The 22989-nt window shown below is 40.9% G+C and overlaps 1 protein-coding gene across 7 annotated transcripts in view; it reads left to right on the top strand.

Moving 5' to 3' along the window:
• Nucleotides 1–22989, top strand: part of dock9b (dedicator of cytokinesis 9b) — a 57675-nt gene that overhangs the window by 1297 nt on the left and 33389 nt on the right. For 3 of the 7 annotated variants that reach the window (XM_028571974.1, XM_028571972.1, XM_028571971.1), the window contains exons 1-2: nt 14987–15306; nt 17585–17701. In XM_028571974.1, coding sequence (XP_028427775.1) covers nt 15187–15306; nt 17585–17701 — 237 coding nt within the window. In that variant the 5' untranslated portion in view covers nt 14987–15186. Of the gene's footprint in view, nt 1–13327; nt 13457–14984; nt 15307–17584; nt 17702–22989 lie in introns of those variants that run through there. The other 4 variants (XM_028571973.1, XM_028571978.1, XM_028571976.1 and 1 more) reach the window with 3 other exon arrangements.

The raw sequence follows: 22989 nt of genomic DNA, 5'->3' as shown, positions 1-22989 counted from the left end.
CAAAGGTAAAATTTGCCAGACACAGTCTATCTAGTTGGTTTTATTTACTACTGTGTGACAGGAGGTCATACAGCATGTAGGCTGCCTAGCATATGTACTCAGAGAAACATTTGTCTATAATGATGATGATGATGGTGTTGTATAGGTGTGACATCTTAAAACTGGTTATATTGTTCCCTCATAAATCACGTCTTAAATGTAAATTGTGTTTTTAATTTCTCTGCAGAATGCACTGTTGGTGGTTCAGTTTACCTTTTGTAGTGTCATCCTTAGGGAGTTACCCTGTGACTGTGTCTTGTTGCATAATCGATATGCCATTTCTTTCTGCAACGAATGGCTTTTGCTGTCAATTATGTCTGCTGTCTCTCTCCATGGTCCCAGTGTGCCTACTGATCTTGTTATACAGTCATCAAAAGGCACAGACAGTTTAGTCTCACTTAAAATGAGACCTGGGAGCCATGAAACCCACCCTAACTGTCAAGTTAAATTGTCAATATAATCATCTGTGTATCCGGCTCATAGTATACCAATAAAGTCAGTTCAAAACATAGCCAGGACACTGCAAGTAAAACGTTTTCGAAACATGTTTGTATTTCCATGCATCTACATCAAGCGTACTTTCAGTAGTATCACACTTGACTTGCTGGTATGATTTCTAAATGTTGCTGAGACTTTTCTTTATAAGTGCCTGTGGATAGGTGGAGCTCCGGGGTCCAGCCACTGACCACTGAGCATGAGATCTGGTCAGTGTTAATGAGTTTGCATTTTGTTTGGGGTGGGCATGGGTCATCATGTTACACTCACATACTGTGCATCATTGCCTTCATTGTACAGTGAGGCTATGCGCTCAGACAAAAAGGGAAGCAAAAGTGGACATTTGGTTGCACAAAATGGTGTGCTTGTCAGTAGGGCAGTACATGAGCTACTGTTTGTACTGTATGTTTTGGCATTTTATATTTTTCTCCAAATTTAAAATTGTTCACTCTTACTCTTGCCAATAGAGCAAGATGTGTAGACAGGAGACCGTTAACACAGACCAACCAGGAGGAATTGCTAGTTTTGCGAAAATCTCATTATCCCTCACCGATTTCCCACCCATGGACATCTTAGAGGAATACTTTTGAGAAATTTGCTTATTCGTTTTCTTGCAGAGAGTAAGTTGTCCAACTTGAAGAAAAAATGTCTACCAACACTTCCGAAGGTCACTGTTTTTGGTAATTTGTGGTTTTACTAAGGGGGTTTATATGTGAAACCAACAACATATTTGGTTAGACCCTCCCTAAATTATAAATACTTACACCTATCAAACTCTACAAATCCTATTTGTACCATAGGTTTTCTGTTATACATTTGTAGTCTCCAAGTCCAGGCTGAGATAACCCAGATGACATCACTATGACATTAGATTTCACAAAAGTCCTACAGAGCCCATAGTAGCCTACTACCCATGACGAGTAAACAAGTGCCCCTTTAACTAATTTTGGCAACTGTACATTAAAGTTAGGCTGAATTAGCCGCAATCTGTACTTAAACAACTTTGTAACTTAATGGTTGATCACAAGGTATGCATCTGGGTCCCATTATGTGCCTGTAATGGTACTTCTGTGTCTCTATTTTTTGACTCTGTATTTAGGGTGCAGCTGTTTCCCCTGCCCATTTGACATGGAGACTGACATGCTGGTATGGTAAAAGCAAATATATATAGTATACTGGACATCAAAGAATTTCCTCAACAACTCAGATTTCACCCAGCAAGTAGCAGGTTGGCCTTGGATTACGGTGTGATGCTTAACTGGCAACTCTGATCGGATCAAACGTAAGGATGGAGGATTTTATCGATGGACAGGTGTTTGCATATAAAGAGCCTCAAATGTTACATATACACACATATATATATACACACACACATATATATATACTCTTCCTGGTATAGTGGAGCACAATCCATTATTTAGTCTTAATCTCCACACTTGACAATTATGTCATAGTAGCCTATTAATTCTGTCTTCGTCCAGAGTGGCATAATGGATGTTAGATCAGATCTCTGGGCTGTATTTAATAATGGATGAGATGATGGTAGGTGTCCTGGTTATTTTTAAACACTAAGCACCCAGGAGACCATCAATTATGAATACCTGCATATGTGATAACTCATCTAGATTCAAGACTGAGGCCAGATCAGGCAAGTTAGATGCCCACACACACTGCAGGCGTGTCTGGCTCTCAGCTATACCTTAGTAAACAAAGTGGAGGCCGAGCAGAGCAGTAAAGACAGCCCCTGCAGTTATAATCACTTCCAACTGCGGAAAATGCTTGCTTGGGTTTTTATACCTCTTTCTGCCTTGCTGAAAGAGTGTCTTTACTCATTTCTACACACAAAAATGGATACAGTCTTGTCTTTTTGTCAGTCTACTTTTCATCTGCATCTCTAGCTATGAAACTCAAGCTTGTAATGTGCATCCTGATACCTTAATACCATCTCCCATTTTTTGTTGGTTCAGGCCTGCACTTCAAACTGGATTTCCACTTAAGAGTGGACTCTACTTTAGAGGATTTGGTCTGATTAGAGCATAAAAAAAAAAAAAAAAAAAAAAAAAAAAAAACAACTGGCAGCAATAATCTGCAGATTTGCAGATGCTTTAACAGTGCTGACCTATATCTGTGTCATGATACAGGACCGGTGATGAAGTGGGGCATTTGGTCGTCTGCTGGTTTTGTGCCGTCAGAAGTGGCTGCTGCTGATAGCTGAGGCTAAGGCTTTTCTGGCCATGCGGTTTCCATGTCTTCTTTATTTAGGCTACCTCATACTCTGTAGTTACCACCCTTACGCTGGCGTAAACACACGCTGTCTTTTTGCCTTCATGGCCAGTTTGGCATGTGTGTATGTAGACAAGTCTTAGACTGTCATTTACCTTCCTTAGAGCCTTAATTTGACAAAACAGCAAGATTCAGCATCACCGCAATACAAAATTCCTACTTCATGACATGATTGACATGTTGCCCGTTTCCACCACAATCAGCACACAAGGCTGTGATCATTCTTTAGAGCTTGAAGCCTCAAATGAAAAAAATAAATAAATCTGTTCTTGTTTGAGTGCCACCTCATTTTTATTGGCTAGTTGCTGCATGTTTGTTACTGCTACATAGCCTGCAGTGTTTATTCAAGAGAGCGTGTAAGGGAGATTTCAAATTATTGCAACATCTTTAGTGTTTTGAGGCTTCTTCTGTTGACTATTGTAAGAATCTGCCTAGAAGACCGTAACATTACAAGTTAAGCAGACAGTTTCACAAACTAACAATTCCAACAGATCTGTGAATTGTCATCTCATTACTGTGAAAGAATGTTTAACAATGCCCCAATGGTTAAGTGAAAAATGTTGGCTAAAGACGAGGTTGCCAAATAATTTTTCCTCAAGTACTTCAAAACCACTCAAGATACATTAGAGATAGGAACTACATCAGTATTGTGTATGATTGTTAGACAGTGTATGATTTACTGTAACAACGCTGGGTCAGCCATTACCTACTCTGGGTTAGGTTTTAATTTACTAGATTACTTTTCTGACATAAAAACAGATCCACCCATTGTATCATGAGCACTTTGAGATAAATGAAAACAAAAAGGTTTAGCAGACCATGGAAGTTTATGCATTTCTAGTGAAACAAGAAATAACACTGCTCCCAGCTGAAGAACATTAACATGAATTGTGGGTTGTGGTGCTCTAGAAAGATCTTACAAACAGAAGTATTAAATCTAGGGGAAAAAAACAATTTAGTCTCTTGGGAACTTTAATTTGCAGGTTCCTTAGTCAGTTTTGACATCCCGTCACATGTTTTGTATAATTTCCTGTCAATTAATAAAATTAAGTAGGTTGATTTTTGTATATGAACTGCTTCTATGATGATTAGTATATAGTATACTGTATAGAATTCATAAGGGTTATGGATTTGGGACACAGCACATTAATCAGCCATGCTAGCAGCTCTGTTGGCTGTACTGACACCATGCTAACATGCTCACAATAACCTTCCGATGATAAGCAGGTAATGTTTGGGAGTTTTCCATGCTCATTTTAACATACATTAAAGAGACAACCTAGGGAATTGCACCCTAGGAAATGCTATGTGAACATTGATTAGAGAAACTAGAGAGAAAAGGCACACAGATTGGTTACAGAGGAGGCAGGGGCGTGTGGTGCAAAGTATACCAAATGGTTTTATTGCTAACAAATCAAAGACAGGGCTTGAACTGCTCAAAGAAAAGAACAAAGTTAACTTCATAAATGATGAGGTGGATAAAATTATCCTTTATTACAATAACCGCCTTGATAGAAATGTTAGAACATATTGAATACAAAAATTCAGCCCAAAATAACCTATAAACAAACCAAGCAGAGGCCACTTGTGGAGAGAGACTACACTGAGGAGTGTTCAGGGGTGCCACTGCTACTCACCCTAGGTGTGACACAGTAAATCACACAGCATTCCTCACAGCCAGTCTATATCGTGTCCCTGTGCAATTACTCACATGGATGAAGGAGCCTCAACACGGGTGCCCAGCCTCCAAACAAGATGGCACCCTGCTCTGAAACTAAATGAGCAAAAGCTAAAAAAAAATAAAAAAATAAGGTAACCAAGAGGTAAGTCATAATTAAATCAACTTAAGACAAAACTAAGGGGGAAACTACTGGGAAAGGAGACAAAACTATGAAATTAGGCAAAAAAAAACTAGGCAAAAGTCAGGGCAAAAAAAGCAGTAATCTAAGGGCAAGAGGAACCTGAAAAGGGGGGGGGGGGGTGTACAATTAACTAGGCTCAACTTTAATATATATTAAAATTCCATTTAAAACCTTGAACTTCCTCACCACCACCAAGACGGGACATCAGGGGAACAAAGTCACCTTCCCAGGGCCAGAGGGGTAACAAGAGTCTCCTGGCTGCGCTGGGTGCAACGAACACCAGCCACAGCCACAGCAGGGACAGACCAGGAAGCAAAGACAGGACCCAGGGGCACAGGTGCCTTATGTAGCCTAGCCTTGATTAAGTGGTTAGCCATGGGAGGGGTCAGGCCAAGGCTGCATTCAACTCCACTACACATTTACCTGCACTAAGGGAAGCCTTCCCCGCTACATTTGCATTTGTATGCAAAGAGTGAGTAGGGCTAGCATTTATCTAGGCATATTGCAAAGACTACTGTTTATATATATGAGTAACTGAAAACTAACTGTTTGCATATGATTGCTTAAGGTCTTGTAATGTTTTAGTGCTTTTTATTGTTGTAGTGGAGTGTAGCACCAAGAGAGCCATCCTTTTTGTTGTACTGAACATCAATAAAGTTGGGGGACGGTTGGGAAACAGATAAAAAAACAAGGTCCAAATTAAAACAACAGAGGCAGAGATATACTGACTTTTAGTCCCTAATACCAAGCTCCGAAAACACTGAAAGCTATTTCCCATAATGCAACCAATTGCATATTTGGTTAGACCTGCCCTGCCTGGTAAATGTCCACTTATTTCTAACGTTCACACCTCCAGTTTGTTACACATTTGTAGTCTCAATTTATCTTCAATTGGTGGAGTACCCCTTTAACTTTGTGTCTTTAATATACCCAAAACAGTTGCTATTTCAATGAGAAGTACAGCGTGCCTTTTCTGCAATAATTGGGCAGTGACCATAAAAAAATTCATCTGACCCAGTTGACACAATTGCACACCCAGTTCTCTGAGTAAAAATAGCCATTTCACTTTTGTGTGGAAGTCATTCACGATCCTTTTGGCTGCCTGAGACTCCTTCCATGTGAAAGTTTGTCTAAAATAGGTAGAATTAGAGCGCATTAACCAGTGGTCGAGTGGCTGAATATATATATATATATATATTTTGAAATGGAGCGTGATGGTTTAACTCATTACTGGTTTGTTAGCCATGAAGAGTAGGCTACTGAACACAGACACAATCCATTTTCCTTTTATACATTGTGCCCTTGAGGTTTCTGTCCTATTCTGTCAGACTACCTGCAGGCATGAGACACTCAAAATGCAAATCACATGAGTGTAACCCAGATTTGACAGTGACATTCATTTCTGTTAGCCTGAATTTAGGACCCTGGTGATTTTATTGGCACATTTGCCTGAGATGAAGAGAACCAGTTACAACTTGCACTAATATACACTAAAAGTGCAATGGAAACATGATCAAGTACATGACTACTTTCCCTGTTGTGGACAAGTGCTCATGCAATATAAGATTGTGTATAATGTCCATTTAACAAAAGACAAATTACCCAGTATAAATCCAAATGGATGATGTGATGAAATCAATTTCTCCTATTTTCAATTTGTCCACTTATTTATATTTGGTTTATAGCCAAATACCAGCGAAATGAATGACATTCACATCAGCCTCAGCTGTACTTACAGTAGTGTTTAGTGCAAATTAGCAAATGTTAGCATGCTAACATGCTGAACTAAGTTGGTGAACGTGGTAAACATTATACCTGCTAAACATCAACATTCAAGCATTGTCAGTGTGAGCATGTAAGCATGTTGGTGTAAGCACAATTATTTACATTCACAAAGCTGCTAGCATGACTGTTAGTCTTGTTCCACGGTCATTAGGATTAAAAAAACAAACTTGTTATGCTATGTAATCACACTGGACGTGGATTCCCTCTATCTGCAGGCCCGTGACTGATGATACATGCAAAAATAAACGTGGATTGGTTCATATGGATGTGGAGGGATTGTTTTTGAAAAGACAAGGTTTCAAAAAAAAGGTCAGGCTTCAGTGTTGTTGCAGTGTTAGGAGCAGCCTGTGGGAGGCAGCAGTGATGCACATCTTCTACCTCAGTCCTCTATCCTAGAGATACTGTGAAATGATCATGCTGTAGGCATTCAAACATGTAAGGACAAAGATTTGTGCTTTCTTTGAGCAGTGGAGAAGAAGCTCTTGTGTGTGTCTATATTATTGTGTCAGCATTTAGCTATGGCATGGCACTTTCACATTCCTTAGTCATGCAATATAAGGGTTTGATTTAGTAATTCACCCTATAAACCAATTTTTCGGGGGGTTTATGCTGCTTGTGCAATGACGCTGTGTATTGGCATGAGTGATGGCTGTCCACCAAAAATATCCCTCATTCGTTGCTTTACTTTCTCTCACAATAACAGTGTCTTGTTGCCAGGAGACCAACCTCAATCTCTCATATTTAAATTGTCAGAATCAAAGACAGTGTGTTAAGGGTTCACTGCATTGAAAAGCTGACACAAAAATCCACATTTTGGTCTAAAACTGCAAATGCAAAAAACATAAAGTTTTATTGAGAAATGGATGATCAAGGAAGGATGTAGTAGACTGTTTTGCGGATTAGAAGATGAGCATCTGAGAAGAGCATTATGTTTGCTTTGCTGTCTGAGGGGGATTCCATCTTTTCCACTGCACCCCGTTTACAACTGATGAATGTCTTCTGTGGATTTTGATGAAATCATTTTGTGGTCTGGTGCAATTTGTGGTCTCCCTAGTTTGCAGACGTCTATGTGAAAAGGTTATTGGGTGCATTGTGGGGTGCAGTGTGGATTTCATTAGATTAATGCATCCTCTGAGGGATAGCCCTAATGTAATGACATTGTTCAAAGAATTCTGTTGAGGCTTTTTAAATGAGCCTGAAAACACAGCAATGACTCAAACTAGCTAGCAACTTTTAAGGGGCACTCCACCAATTGTACACTGAAAGATCACCGAAAGTGCTAATTGTATTTTGACTGCAACTTGAACTTTTTCAGTATTTCATCAGTTTAAAATGTTTCCGTGGCAAAATTTCAGCATCAAGCCCACATACATTTTCTCCAGAAAATGTAGCTTATTCTTGTCATGTATGGCCACCATCATAGTTGTCTCTCCATTATCCATTATTCCAAATACCACTTCTACTTTGTGCTCTCTCTTGCTTTTTAATATGATTTCCCTTCTTACCCATTTTGCTTCATCATCCACTTAAAAGTAGGTGATTGTGTCATCCGCTGATGAAATATTTACACCAGCCACCGGAGAGAAGCTGAAGAAAATTCAGAAAATTGTTTGCATGTGCATTTAAATTAGCCTTACATAAAAAAGCTTGTATCCTTCAGCTTACACCCTTGCTTCTGAAGAGAGGATGTGAGGATGATGTTATGTTAATCAGATGGTGATTGCAGAGTGTTGCCAGGTTTGTCCTGGTTGTCCTATGACGCATCATGCTTGATGGATCAGTCCGACCAAGTGTTAATGGCTGTGGGCCTGGCAACGCGGGTCAAGAGAAGTTAAATCACTCCTTTTTATGTCTTGGTGCACATGTAAATGACATCAGAAACAATGACTGCATCCCTTGTAATTCCGTAGTCAGTGGGAGAAAGAGGAAGGAGGGCAAGAAGCAGAGAAAAAGAGTAAAACATTGTCTGCGGCAGCCAGTTTGTGTGTGTGTGGGTGAGTTTGTGTGTGTGTGCGTCTTTGTTGGTAACAGTCTGCTTTTACTGTTAACAAAGCATGCAGAGTCAGGGAAATGACTAAGCTGCGAGAGGGAGGGAGGGAGGGAGAGAGAGAGAGAGCCCGCTGGGAGGAGAGAAGAAGTGAAAGTGACAGGCATGTGTGCATGATGGAGAGAGATGGCAAGGTTGAGAAAGGAGGGAGCGAAAGCAAACCAGTGAAGACGAGTGAATGAGAGGGAGAGAGCAAAGTGAGAGTGTCTGAGCATCCTCATCCCCGAGCAGAAGAAGGAAGGGAAGAAGAGGAGTTGGAGAGTCGACACCCTGCTCCGACTAAATGAGCAGCTTCTCTCCTCCGCGCACTCATCCCTCCATCCCTGCTGAGCCGTACACAGGAGGATACAACTCAGTGTCTCAGCCCTTGGGCTGAGATTTGCCATCGAAGATAGTGGTTGTGTTTCAAGGGGAATGATTGGGAATCCTTCTCGCCTTGGGAGAGGAAACGGTTACCTGAGTGACTTTTAAGTACACCTGGAAGAGGAATTTTTTTTCTACATGTGGAAGAGGACAAGGTAGAGAGATCACGTTGGGACTGCTGCATATAACGGGAATATAAGGTCGAAGAGTTTAGAAATTAGGCTCCAACAGCGAGATCTTTTTTCTCCTGCATGGTGGTGGCGAGTGTGTGGCGGCACCATGGGATGCACCACCAGTGTGGTTCTGTTGGAGGGGCTGCGCTCCATCCTTGAGAGGAACTGTGGCTACATCAAGGGGGCAGTGGAGCTGGGGGCTCTGGAAGAGGAAGAGGAAACACTGAGTCTGAGGGGATCTCAACACTGGATTCCCACCACTGCTCTGGTAAACCCACTATGAAATATTTCCTCTCTGCCATCGTGTATGTGGATCATTTCCAGTTTATTTCCCACTCTTTTGCAACAAGTTGTGTTTTTAATTCAATTAAACTCCAGCCTGCCTGTAGAGAAGACTTTTCTTTTTCCGGTTTCATTTGCAAACAATTAGTGAGAATCAGTGACTCCACTAGCTACAGTGTTTTTTCCTCACATATACATATAACACCATGTCTTCTTGAGGTAAAAAATTAATAATTTACAGATAGAACGCAGATTCGTCGGATTAAACATGAGTTACTGCACAGATCAGCAGAATTTTGGCTAATAATCTTCTTAATAGACTCCCTTGAGGAACTAGATTTAGAAAAGTATATCTTATACTGGTGCAGCACACCAAAAGCTTAACATCTGCCTGCAAAAGGGAAATGTAAGATAAGTCTCAGGATTTGCACGAGTTTGCTTGTACTGAGCAAGAAAAGTAAAATCTAGGTCTTGATTCATTTTTCCTTGGTCTGTTGTCTTCTAGTTGGATTTATGCACTGCTACATTAAGCTACTTCCTTCAAGTTAGCTCCATTAGGCCACAGCCTGCCCTGTGTTAAATCAAAGAGATTTAATGGACAATCAATAGCGAGGAATTTAAGCAGGAATGCTTGTGCACACTAAGTCAAGGACATTCACTATAAACCATTATCACTTTTGGATGCAGGGTTTCCTTTACAACCATAAAGCTGTGGTTGGCGTCCCATAACCCTTCCTTTACAACAACAATTGCATCAGTTGCAGCGGAATATATCATTCCATCAATATCCAAATCATAGTTCAGCTCGGGGACACAGGAAGCGTCTAGAATGGAGCCTTGGACTCAATGCAGATTCGGACATTTTGAGCTTCAGAATTAAAATACTGAATAAATTGAAGCATGTGGACCAAATCCAAAATATAGTGTTTCCCTTCATCATTTATGTAGCTTGAAAACAAATATTCTTTTCCCTCTGACTTTGATCTCTCCAAGCCAGTAGAGGCCTAACCTTCCCTTTGCAATGCTAAAACACAGCTAAGCTACGGTAGCTTCCTGTATTTTTTGGACTCTCCGGTTCTCCATTCCCTCAGAGGTCAGCACTGTCAAGATGGCTTGCTATTGGTCTTTTTAAATCCTGCTGCGTCATGTACCTGTACCATGTACCTGTACAGAAAGGTAAATATCAGCATAGATGAAGTGTTTAATTTGATAAGTCCAGGTCACCAGTCACCTATAGCACTTCAATTTTGTTTTTCTGAACAGTATTTTGATTATTTACTGACTCATTTTGTGATACCCACTAATGAATATTGTATACTGGAATGTACAAAATACAATTTCGGAAGTCCTGCTACCAGCTTCCGGCATTCTGGTCCAGTGCAGGCGTTGGATCATGCCTTTTTTTAAACAGACAGGGCACTGAATGATTCTACATTTTGTTCCTACATGTATGGACTAATCCCATGCAGGGACTTTCTTCGCTTCAGTTGATGTCACTGTACAGTTTTGAGCCGAGCTCTCAGCACCTCTGAGAGCTCTGACATCATAGCGTCTTAGGGAACTCCCCTCTCTCGTATCCTATTTAACTTGTCCCATATGTTTTTCCCTGAACTACCTGGAGCCGCACAGACAGAGTGTAACGCTCTTTACTTCTTTGATTAAAGGATATTCTGCATTTTTAGTGTGATGACAATGGCTTGTGACAGATGAGTGCGCTAACTTGCATGTGATAACTATATGTGTGTGCATGTGTGTGTATCACGGTCAGTCTGAAGGGGAAGTTTTACTTTTTCGGGCAACACCCTCACATTTTCTCTCTCTGGGGTGCCTGTAGCGATGGTCGGCTCCCAAACATTACGTCAACCTGCCCTTATGCAATTCTCCACAGACTTTTGTGACGCTCTACGTGTGTGTGTGTGTGTGTGCCTCTTGGGAAGGGTGTGGAGGGCTCCCATGTCCTAATGGGTTCAAGCTGTGTAAAAACAAATGGACGTCATCCTTCTGCTTTTCTCTCTCTCTCTCTCTCTCTCTCTCTGGCTTTTCTTTTACGTCAAGCTTTTACGCGGATGATCTAGTAAACTAATTTGCAGTCCCATCATACACACATTCAAACTCGCACACCCTCGTGGTATTGTTGGCATAGTACCAGCGATAGCTCCAGGAAGCGTGATGGCATGAGAGATGTGGGTGAATGAAACGGGATGACCTCAGTGTAGCCAGAGCCTTTGACAAGAGGCTGATTATCACGCTGAGCTGGTGACGCTGTCACTGAGGCCACCGCAGGACGATGGGGACGCAGTACAGTCAGCAGTCTTTTACACACTGAGGCCAGAGGAAAGTCAAGTCAGAAACCTGCATTAGATTTGATTTAAATACTTCACCTCAAAATATCCTTTAAAACAAACATTCTTTCAGTATGAAGACCATCCCGTTGGGCGTTTTTAGAGCGAAAAGTGTGCTGAGTGACTGGTTACGGATGCCATGATGCCCCACAGAATGATTTCAAAGTTCTTTTTAGGCCCACAGCTGTGAAACGCTTGAACGATATGTATGTGTTATATTTGACTATGTATTATATTTGCCGTTGTTAACATAACGATAACGCTATCCACACTTGTTTTAGTTACGGTACTGACGCTACTCTTTTCATGATGGTTATTTCTGGTTTTTCCGTCTCACCTCACCCCATGGGTGCCCTGTTGGTAAAGTCGAACCACCTTATTTTTCAGCATGTGTGCAGTTTCCTGTGTTTTTAAAAGAAGTTATTTCTCTGAATGGCATATTTCAGCAAGCCCCTTTGAAGCAAGTACAGTTAAAACAAGTTATGCAAATTATGCACAGTGCCTCACACATCAGAGAACCCTGCTGTCCAAAAAGTGAAACTCACACACATGCACACACACACACACACACCCTTACCCGCCTTTGTGCTACATTTTGTTAGGAGCGATGGTGCTGAAACTGCACCAGAGAGACAACGGCCTTTGAAGTCATCCTGACCCGTGGCATGTCATCGCCTCCCTCTGACATCCCACCTCTCCCCCTTCTCATTCTGCATGCCAAAGAGTCAGAAAGATGCAGCGGCTTGTATACAGCAGTGTAGTTTGGGAGTTGTGTTTAACGCAGCATAACAGAGAGAAAAAAAAACTCAGGATTTGCATACATTTACCCACAGTAATTCCTCATTGAAAACTTTAAATGTCATCATTCTGAAACACTCTCTCTGATAGAAAACAGCTGAGCCGAGGCGCCTCCGTTGCTCAAAGATTAAAGGAGAGTGATTCTCCTCGGAGAGAACGCTGACTGGATGGAGAAACAAGGGGCAACTCAAACTGTTCCTGAAGCAGCAGGAGAGTGTTTGTGTTGCATCGGAGAGCCGGATAAGGGGGAAGAGTGTTTTAACTGACCCTGCTGTGAGTGCCTGCTGCAGCGGATACGGCGTAGCAACAGTTCAAAGCAGAGCTGTATATCAATGGGGAGTAGAACTTTATCAACCCAGATTGAGTGTCTAAATGCTGTTACTGTGGCTTGGGATAGTTATTTTTAGTCATTTCAACAGTAAAGCAGTACCATCCATCTGACAATCAAAGCTGATGTTAGAGAATAACCTAGCTACCATAAGTTACCAACATTACACTATGTAAGAGAGTATGCTTTACTTATTCCAATATAATTACACAATAATCACCACAATAGCTACTGTTTGATTGCTTGGGAATTCGTGGCTCAGACCTGAAGTTGGAAGCCTATGAATAAAGCTGAATAAGGGGTAACATATTAGCCAGTTGGTACCATTTGACGGTTGTAGTAAAGTGCTAATGTCACGTCTGCCCCGCTCTTATTGTCTTATTGCTCTTATTGCCCTGTCTTTGTTTGTTTCCCGCCTTTTCAGATTGTACTTCCACCTGTTGTATCACCTGTCCCTTGTTAGTGTTCGTTACCCTGTGTATATAGTCTCTGTGTTTCCTTTGTTGGATTATTACGTTACGTTCTGTCTGTGTGCTGTTTTCTGTTGCTGTGTGTTCTGTTGGTGTGTTGTGCATGGAGTCTACCTTTTTGTCTCTGAGTTCCAGTTTTGAGTTCCTGTTCCATTGTTCTGGACATAGTCACTTTCTGGTCTCTTTTTGGTATGTACTTCATTTTTGTTGGTGCAATAAATCCTCAAGCAACAAACTTCCTCCTGTTCTCTGCATTTGGGTCCTCTTTCCCTGCAACTCGTGACAGCTAAACATTTTCTTCAGTGACAATAGATATAGCCTGATCAACGCAGGATTTTTTCAGGGACGATACCGATATTGATTTTTGAGAGTTTAAAACATCTGATAATGATACATTGGCCAAGGTTAGGCCAAGTTTTATTTATATAACCCATAACATAAATAAAAAATGTTAATGGTTACCTTAAAGCACATGTGTCAAACCCAAGGCCCGCGGGCCAAATCCGGCCCATTGCAGATTTAGATCCGGCCTGTATATCAATTTGGGTTCACAATACATTTTGGCCCGCCAAGTTGTACGCCAAACCAAAAACACATGGAAAGTGTTTTTTAAACTGCAATTACCTGACATTATATGGCAGAATATGGCAGATTTGCCGACTCTGAGACTCAGACATTCCCCCAGAAGCTGCAAAGAGTTTTCATATTCAGGCTGTGAACAAGATGTAACATTGTTTTGCTTGATTAGCTAAATTCTATGATGGCTAAGGAACTTTTTTGATGACTTTTTTTAGGGCTTCATGTCAACAACAATGTGACAAGAAACTTACAAAAATGTCAAAAAAAGCAAAACATTTACAAAAAGGTGACAAATGTCTGAGAAAGCCACAAAAATGTTGGAACCAAAAACAACAAAAATGAGGAAAAAAAGCTACCAAAATGTTTAAAAAAAAGTGACATGCAGTAACAAAAGCACGTCAATAAACTCTACATGTCTGGCCCTTGGTGTGATTCTCTTTTTCCAGTGTGGCCCTCTGGGAAAATGAGTTTGACACCCCTGCCTTAAAGTGAAATCTGCTGGGGACGAGGACGGTTTATAGTTGAAAAAATTAACTTCACTATCTGATGGACAAACTATAGAAAGGTGATGCTATTTTAAAACATAATTTTGGCATTTCTTTACTTGTAATTTCTTGGCCGACACCAATATTTTACAAATTAAATTATAGAAAGAAAGGAGCTCACCAGACCTCTGTAGCTCGTCATCTCTGCTTGAGGCTCCAGGCTACATTGTCCAATAATATAAGAGTGCTATGCTAAATCTGTGGAGTGCAACAGGCCATTGGGGCTCTTCCTGACAGCTACCGTATACTGAGTAATGGTATTACTATTATTTATCTTCTCTTGTACCTACTGGTAGGTAGTGGTATCCAGTAAGTATTTCATTGGTACCTAAATATACGAAACACACAGTATTTTTTTTTTTCTCCATTCATCTCCTCTTTTCTTCTACCTTTTCTGACTCTTTGTATTTTAAACACACACACTAGGCAGGTGGAGCAGGCACATAACAACATGATCTCTGGGCCTCTTCTAAGTTTTTAATGCGGGAGTGGTCCATTTCTTCTCCCCTCCTTCTTACACAGTTCACATACTGTACATACAAACACACTCATATTCACACACACCCTCACAGCTGCACAGCTGTGAGGGAGGGAGGGGCCCTATATCCTTCTGATGAGAGACAGAGCGGGAGAAAGGGAGAGGGAGGCTGGGTTATTGTGACTGAGTACAGAGGGAATCTCACTGGACGTCGGCAAAGCTCTCCCAACATTCACACGCTGCGGGCAACTTTGTGCCATGGCAGTGTGTGTGCAGTGAGCCTCACACCTGTTTACAGGCAGGCAGGATTGACCACCATGCAGGGCCGGGCTGGCAAAGCCCCTAAAAGGGAGATGGTGATAGAATCTCCACAGCAGTACAAGAGCCTGGCTGAGATTGAGGCAGAGGTGGAGACTGGAGGGTCACAGGTGGCAGCGGTAAGTGTGCGCTGTGCTATCTTTTACATAGAAGTCAGTCTCACTTTTATAGAATCCTCTCTAGTTCTGGTAGTCGTAAATGGAACCGATGTGATCTGATTGTTTTAACAAGTTTTCTGTCTCTTAGATTCCTTTTTCAAGAGCAGCTTTGAAGTTTTCTTTCTTTTTTTGAAAGGGTTAGACGGAAATGGGAAATAGCATCTTCAGGGTACACCTCTCTAGGGGGTTGAATGTTGATCTGTTTTTAGGAAATGGAGCACTTGTGGCTCTCTCTGTTCATTAACTGTTTCTGTGCGCCAGAGTCAAGCAGATTAATAAATTGGCTGCAAAGTTGGTGCAATGATAAAGATAAAGAACACTGTAAAAAGCAACATATATTGTATTTTCTTATCTTTTTATATTTGACTTTACTTTTTATACATGTAGGTATTTTGTTGTGGTTGGACTGGTCTTTGGATACCTAAGAATTTGCCACTTTACTACTATTTTTCTAAATGCAAAGTTTGTCATTTTATTTTATTAAATTTGGATAATTTTTTCATCGGTAATTTCACTTGTTAGGTAAGAGTATTATTAAACGGACAGTATTTGAGCTTATGGGGCATAATAACAGCCCATTATCAGCCTTTAAGTTAAACTTGATCTCACAACTGTGTCTCTAATGTATTCATGTGAGATAATTACTGGCAGGTCGCAGTTCACAGCTGTTTGTTGTTATCTTCTGTCTGAATGGCTATTATCCAGATGGAAATCAGGACCGTCGATTTTCGGCTTATCAGATGATCTTTTACATCCAAAGGGCTCGGAGATATGGAGGGATATTTTTATTACATCATCAGGAGGATTGGTTGGACAAATCAAAGTGTAAATCTATGGTCAGTTTGTTATGTGTTCATTGGACCCAGACCAAGAGGCTAATCCAAATTATATTGATCACAGCCTCGCCTTGCGGCCACATTCCAATCAGGGAAAGTTTAGAAACGCACAGAATGATGCTAACTTTTGTTCATAGTTTGTCTAGTTGCTGATTTTTCTGGTTGTTTATTTGTTAGTAAAGGGAACTGGTTGGTCAGCAACTACTTATATATTTCCACTGATAATATAAAATATTCTAAAAACTGTTGGATGGATGCCATTACATGTGGTACAAACATGCCTCCTTTAGGATGAATCGTAATAACTTTGGTTATCCCTTCCCTTTTTTATCCATCATCAGGTCAAAATGCTAAACTGTCCATTACCTTGGTTTAAGACCAACTACCTGCAAAACTAACGACATTCCTATCAGTCTCAGCTTGACTTGACTGTGTTTAGGGCTAATTAGTAAACTAACTAAGATGGTAAACTTTACACCTGCTAAACTTAAGCATGTTAGCATTGTCATTGTGGGCATGTTAGCATAGTGACGTTAGCATCTGGCTTAAATTACAAAGTACAAACTGCAGCCTCACAGAGCAGTATCGGTATACTCATTTCCATTCATAAATCTGGCCTTTAAATAATGGAAGGAAGGAAATAATTAACATTGCTGAGTTAATCTTTTGTCTCTTTTTATGCACAGTGTCTTGATTTTAATATGCAGGCACAGCCACACATGTGTGGCAAGGTTCTAATATCACAGTCAGGCTGGTTGAGGGAAGAAATGCTGGAGGAATCCCTTGGTTTTTTTTCTGTGGAATGTTAAAGCCGACGTCTGCAGTGCTGGGGGAGTTTAATCTCTGCTAGATCATGAACTATGCTACACTATCTTACCTACTGCCAAGCACCAATGCTTACAAAGCCATCTCTGTTATAATGTAGCATAAGGATTTACTGAAGAATCCTGTTTGGACTGTACATAGGATGTATATTCCTGCGGAGTGATTAGTAGAGCTGCAATGACCACTACTTCTCTGGTTCAGGTTTTGAATGTGAGCTCATGACACAGTGACTGGTACAATGGCACACACACACTCTTGCTCATCCATACATCCCTCGCTTCTCTCGTCTAGCATGTCCTCTTCTGTTAACCCACATTCATCTCTGTCTCTGTGCCAATTCCTGCTGCTGTATCTGTCTGTACTCGGTGAAAAGACAATAGCAACTTGTTGTCCAGTGTGAATACCCCAGATTTGTAACTCATCCCATGCACTGATACCCTTATTAATTGTACAATTACTGGTCAACAAATGATGAAAATGTACTAAAAGACCACACATATTTATAGAGAACAAAACAGGTAGTCTATCCTGCCACATGTTGCCACTTGCTGATCCACTGCTGTAATCTACTTTTTTAGATAAAGCCGAAGATCATAGAGCCTTTGGACTATGAGAATGTGCTTCTACAGAGGAAGACCCAGATCATCAGTGATGTTCTGCGGGACATGCTGCAGTTCCCCACGGACGACTTCCAGGTAAGATGTGGAGAGAGTTATTTTTTGAGGCCTGTAGGTACACTTTGGTTTAGCTGTTCCCCTCTTATAGGTCCAACTCAGTTGCAGAGCAATGTATCTGGTATTAATTAAAGGCTGTCCACGATAATGCAGAAGTTTGAAACCATGGTTTACCTGTAGACAAATATGCCACTCACAATAATACTCTTTGTTGTTTTCTAAGAGCTTGCCAATCCACGCTGAAATGTTAATTTCAATTTAAAACCGGTTCTCAGTTTTAAAGGGGACATATTATGCCCATTTTCTGGTTCATACTTGTATTTTGGGTTTCTGGAAATGGTTAAATGAAGCTGTGCTTAGGAATACAGCTGCACTGTGTATGTATTTTTAGATTCATGATTTGAATTAGTCAAACACTTGATAAAGGGCTGCAGCATCAGAATGGTCCATGAAGAGATCCATGAAGCAAGAGTTGAGACGGAGGGGAAACAGTCCTTTTTGCAATAGTCTCACCTCCATTTTGTGTTACCAGGGGAGACAAATAAATATTATGAGAGGACAAGGGTCATATGACTGACAGAGGTAGCCAAAGGCCCCAGATGGAAGCTGCTCGGTGTGGATATGGATGTATGGAGACTGTAGTTGGGTGAACAAGGATGTTGCAGAGTTAGGGAGGTTGGCCCAGTTAGGTCAGCTGATTTACACATCGCTGAAGTCTTTAATGGCTGCGTTTCTTTTATACCTTGATGTTTAAATTCATCTTCAGTTTTTAGGAAATCAGTTCCTGCAACAACTGATTACGATGATATGAGAAAATGATATTACTTGGTAAACCCGTGTGTTGAATCTCTTATAAATTTGACTTCGTGGGCTCACGCTCTTATAAACATTTACACGCTACATAGATCTGCTGCTTGTGTTCAAAGAAGCTCACAGACTGTGTCAACATTACATCACCGCTGTGCTGAGAGGGATCTCAGCGGGGTCCACTCCCAGTTTGAGAGAGAAAGAGAAAACATTGACAGACTCATGCTGACATGTTTGTCATTCCTCATGTCTCCTAAAAATGTGCAAGTAATCAGACTTTAAAGCATAAGTCTGGTCATTTTAATATTTTTGTCGTTGTTAACAAATCCCATGTGCAGAGCCGAGCCAATGTATGTATCCTCCTAACAAGAATTTCTTATTCATCTGTGACATAGAGCTCCATTGTTGTCAAAAAAATATTAAAAACATCAATGAGCCACACTGTTGCACTGGGTGACATGTTCCTTGATTACCATGAACACAGACACTGTAGTTTATTTTGACTCAATCCCACATACACCTTCCTGCTGCCCCAAATACTCACTAGAGCACCAAAATGTGGATTAATCCACTGCTGAAAGAAGTCCCCAACAATTCAATTCAATTTCATTTTTATTTATAGTGTCAAATCATAACAGAAGTTATCCCATGACACTTAACAGATAGAGTAGGTCTAGTCCACACTCTATAATTTAAGGAGACCTAACATTTCCCCACAAGAGCAAGAATTTGAAGAAGAACAGTGGTGAGGAAAAACTTCCTTTCAACAGGCAGACCCTGGCTCTTGGTGGGCGGCCATCTGCCTCGGCAAATACACTATTTCCTCCTGTTTGAGTAACGTTTGCTAAAAACTAAAGTGGCCCGCTGTTTTACGAGATTACTAAACCTTTTATAAAGATTAAACTATGTATTTGTGACCAGTTTTCTAAGATCCTCCCTTTCCCTGTCCAATTTGTCATACAATGTATTGTATGACAAATATATGTATACAACCTAAAGCGCTATATAAATGTAATAAAATAAATAAAACAACTGTCAAATTAAGGCATCAACACAAGAGAATAGAATCCATACACTTTTGGAGTTTAGAACATTAACAGAGTATGTATTGGGAAATCTTCAACATACAGTCTGCTTCTAGACTATTTCACAATCAGTAGATAAGTGGTTTTCATTACAAGGCTGCAGAGCACAGCCATTGTTAACTGCCCTGTTTGTGTGTGTGTGTGTGTGTGTGTGTGTGTGTGTGTGTGTGTGTGTGTGTGTGTGTGTGTGTGTGTGTGTGTGTGTGTGTGTGTGTGTGTGTGTGTGTGTGTGTGTGTGTGTATGGTCCGACACAGTCCCTCCATCTGTCTAACCTGCCATATGTTTTACATCACTGGGCTTAGAAAGGAGAACGCGCGAGCTAGCCAGACATATGGGTCTAGCATGTACACGTACTGAACATACTGTACATACACACAGTTGAACACAGTAACTGGGTGGGCAAGAGAGTGCCTCAATGTGGAAGGAGGTAAAGTGTTGAGTTATAGATCAACTAGACCGCCTGCCCCCAAAAAACAGCCGCATATGTCGTCTGTACAAACAGCTTATTACGACCTGTATTGTTAGGCGTTGGTGGACTTTTATCCAGGAGACCCCTGTTTGTGTCCCGCGTGGAACGAAAAGCCAACGTTGACTTATCTTAACTTGCGTACGTACGTTAATTGTCGTTGTACTTAATTAACGTCACATACTCAACATACTTAACTTTGCGAATGTAGCTTAAGTTACAAAACAACCTTATTTTAACCCAAACCATGATATTTTCCCAAACCTAACCAAGTACTTTTGTTGCCTAAACCTAACCAAACTGCAACCCTATTACAATGTTAACCACGTCTTCAAAACTGTGACCGTTTCAACGAGCATCTGTTGCTGGTGCTCTCCAATTGTCGTATATGTCATTTTGGAAGTCATTGGCAAACAACCTATTCAGTCATTTAGATATGAGGATGTGTTGGGATCAACTTCCCCTACATGTGCACTCATGTAGAACAGGAGAGATCCTTGGACGGATATTGGACAGAATGTGGTCAATATTTTAAGGTTTTAATTCATAACGGAGTATAGTGGTCAAGTAAGCTTATTTAGAGTCTTCCAAGGTTTGATCCTGCACATATGTACAGATAAAACACACTACAGTCACTTCCATCTTTCAAACTAGAAAGCGGTCCTCAGAACACTCACTCCCCCCCGTTCCCCCATCGCCGTCCCCAACCACTTTGCCCAGATATCCTGCCCTGCAGATAGGCTGATGCATGCACTGCCTGTGGGAACACGCTCCCTTGGTCTAGTGGAAGCCATCAAAGCCCTGCTTTAATGACTGTGAAAGGAATGTTGTTAATTGGCAGCCAGCAGTTCTTGCTAACAGTTGAATGACAGGGGTGTCCTTTGGTCAAAGTCTCCTGTGAGTGACTAGTCAAACAGGCAGGCTGTGTATGTGTTGAATCGTTTGTTTTCAGTGAATCGGAAAAGTTAGTGCACCGACTGAGAAACCGGCTCTGAAGCATGTGCGAGTACAACTGTAGTGTCTTTGAAGTGTCCTACGGTGTTATACTGCGTTATGCTAATTGGCCATTAACCCAAAATTGAATATTCAGCCATTATCTATTCACCCTTGAGTTGTATGATAACCAAGCACGGGCCCCTTAGCCCCCACTCACCCTGCTGACACTATTGAAGTTTAAACAAAAGTTGGACATTTTGTTTAAACTGGCTCCGTTATTGGCTGCAAACAGGACACTTTTGAAGCTGTGGTGGAGAAGAGGTCACTGAACAAACTGTTATCTATCATGGATAACTCCGGCGACCACCCTCTCCACCCCCCCACACTGGTCCAACAGAGGAGCACCTTCTCAGAGGCTCCGACAGCTTCGATGTCGCACAGACTGCTACAAGAAATCATTCCTACCACAGGCAATTCAACTTTTTAACACTTCATCACTGAGTGTGAGATAAGACTCAGTGACATCACAACTGCACTAAGTGCACCTTGCACAATAGGTTTATCTACAGCTTTATCAATACTAGTTTAACAGTTGTACATTCTTATTCCCCAACTTGTATATATTTTAAATTATTTGTTCTTATATCCTATCCTATTATTATTTCATGTATATTGTATCCTATTATTTCAGGTATATTCTGTATGTGTGCTGTGTGTCTGATATTTTGCTGCTGCAACACTGGAATTTCCCATGTTTTTAGGCTCAATAAAAACCTATCTATCTATCTATCTATCTATCTATCTATCTATCTATCTATCTATCTATCTATCTATCTATCTATCTATCTATCTATCTATCTATCTATCTATCTATCTATCTATCTATCTATCTATCTATCTATCTATCTATCTATCTATAGTTTAATGCTGGCTCCAGCTTCATATTTGTCAGATAGACATGAGAGTGGTATTGATTTTATCATCTTTCTCACAGGAAGAAAGCAAATAAAAGCATTTTCTGAATTTCCTTAACAAGGTCAATTTTTTGTTGCTTTTATACAACAAAACCTAAAAAGTCTGTACTTCTGTAGGCAAACCCCTGCATTGCCAGCCTGAATGACCAATATTTTCCTCACTGCAGATGTTTTAACATAACTGGACTGAATAAACTGAGCTCAGTTTGGGCTACTGACAAGTCTTTGATAGCTATTGCAAGAGTGAACTGGAGAAATGAGGGCAGAGGCTCAATAACTGTACATGCTTGCCAGTGTAAGAATAGGAGTTTTATGACAAAACTAGGTCATTGTGCCACTGTTTCCTACTCATCTTTGCGGGTTGAGTAGAAAAGCAGAACACTAAGTGGGAGCAAGGCCCGAGGCGCCTTTTGCTCTCCTCTCTCTGGCTGTATCTGTCTATCACGATGAAGAATCAGGACTGGAATAATAAAGGCTGCAGAACATTCTTTGCAGCACTGTTTTTTTTCTCTTCTCTTTTTTTCTTTTAGCGACTCAAAAAGAACAAAAGTACCATCTCCTTTCATCTTTTTAACTTTGTTTGAAAGAATAGCTCATGATTGATGATCAACAATATGATTAGACAAGATTTATTACCCTTAAATCTGAAAACGAGTGGAAAACGTCAGTCACAAAACCTGCATGCTTAGCTTAGATAGCTAACTTCCTAGCTTCATAGTTATGAGACAGATATGAGTGGTGCAGACGTGAGAGTGGTGAGGATACAGAGATAATGATTTTCTCGGCAAGAAAGCACAGAGACGGATTTCCCAAAACGTCAAACGGTTTCTCTAAATGTGACAATCTGATATGATTTGATTATGTGGATGAACGAGAAGGAATCCGAGAGGCAGAGTGTGGAGGTGGGCGTGGTTTGCAGTCAGCTGTGGGGGGAGCTCATCAGAGCAGTGCCAGGTGTGTTAACTGACACAGCTGATTCTTGTTGGTCTGATTCCACTCTCCCTTCATATGCAGTAGTGTGCTGGACCTTCAGATGACTT

This window comes from Perca flavescens, chromosome 24 (assembly GCF_004354835.1).
Source record: "Perca flavescens isolate YP-PL-M2 chromosome 24, PFLA_1.0, whole genome shotgun sequence".
In the NCBI taxonomy this organism is placed as follows: Eukaryota; Metazoa; Chordata; class Actinopteri; order Perciformes; family Percidae; genus Perca; species Perca flavescens.
Note: the sequence above shows the minus strand (reverse complement) of the source record. Positions and strands in the feature narration are given on the sequence as shown.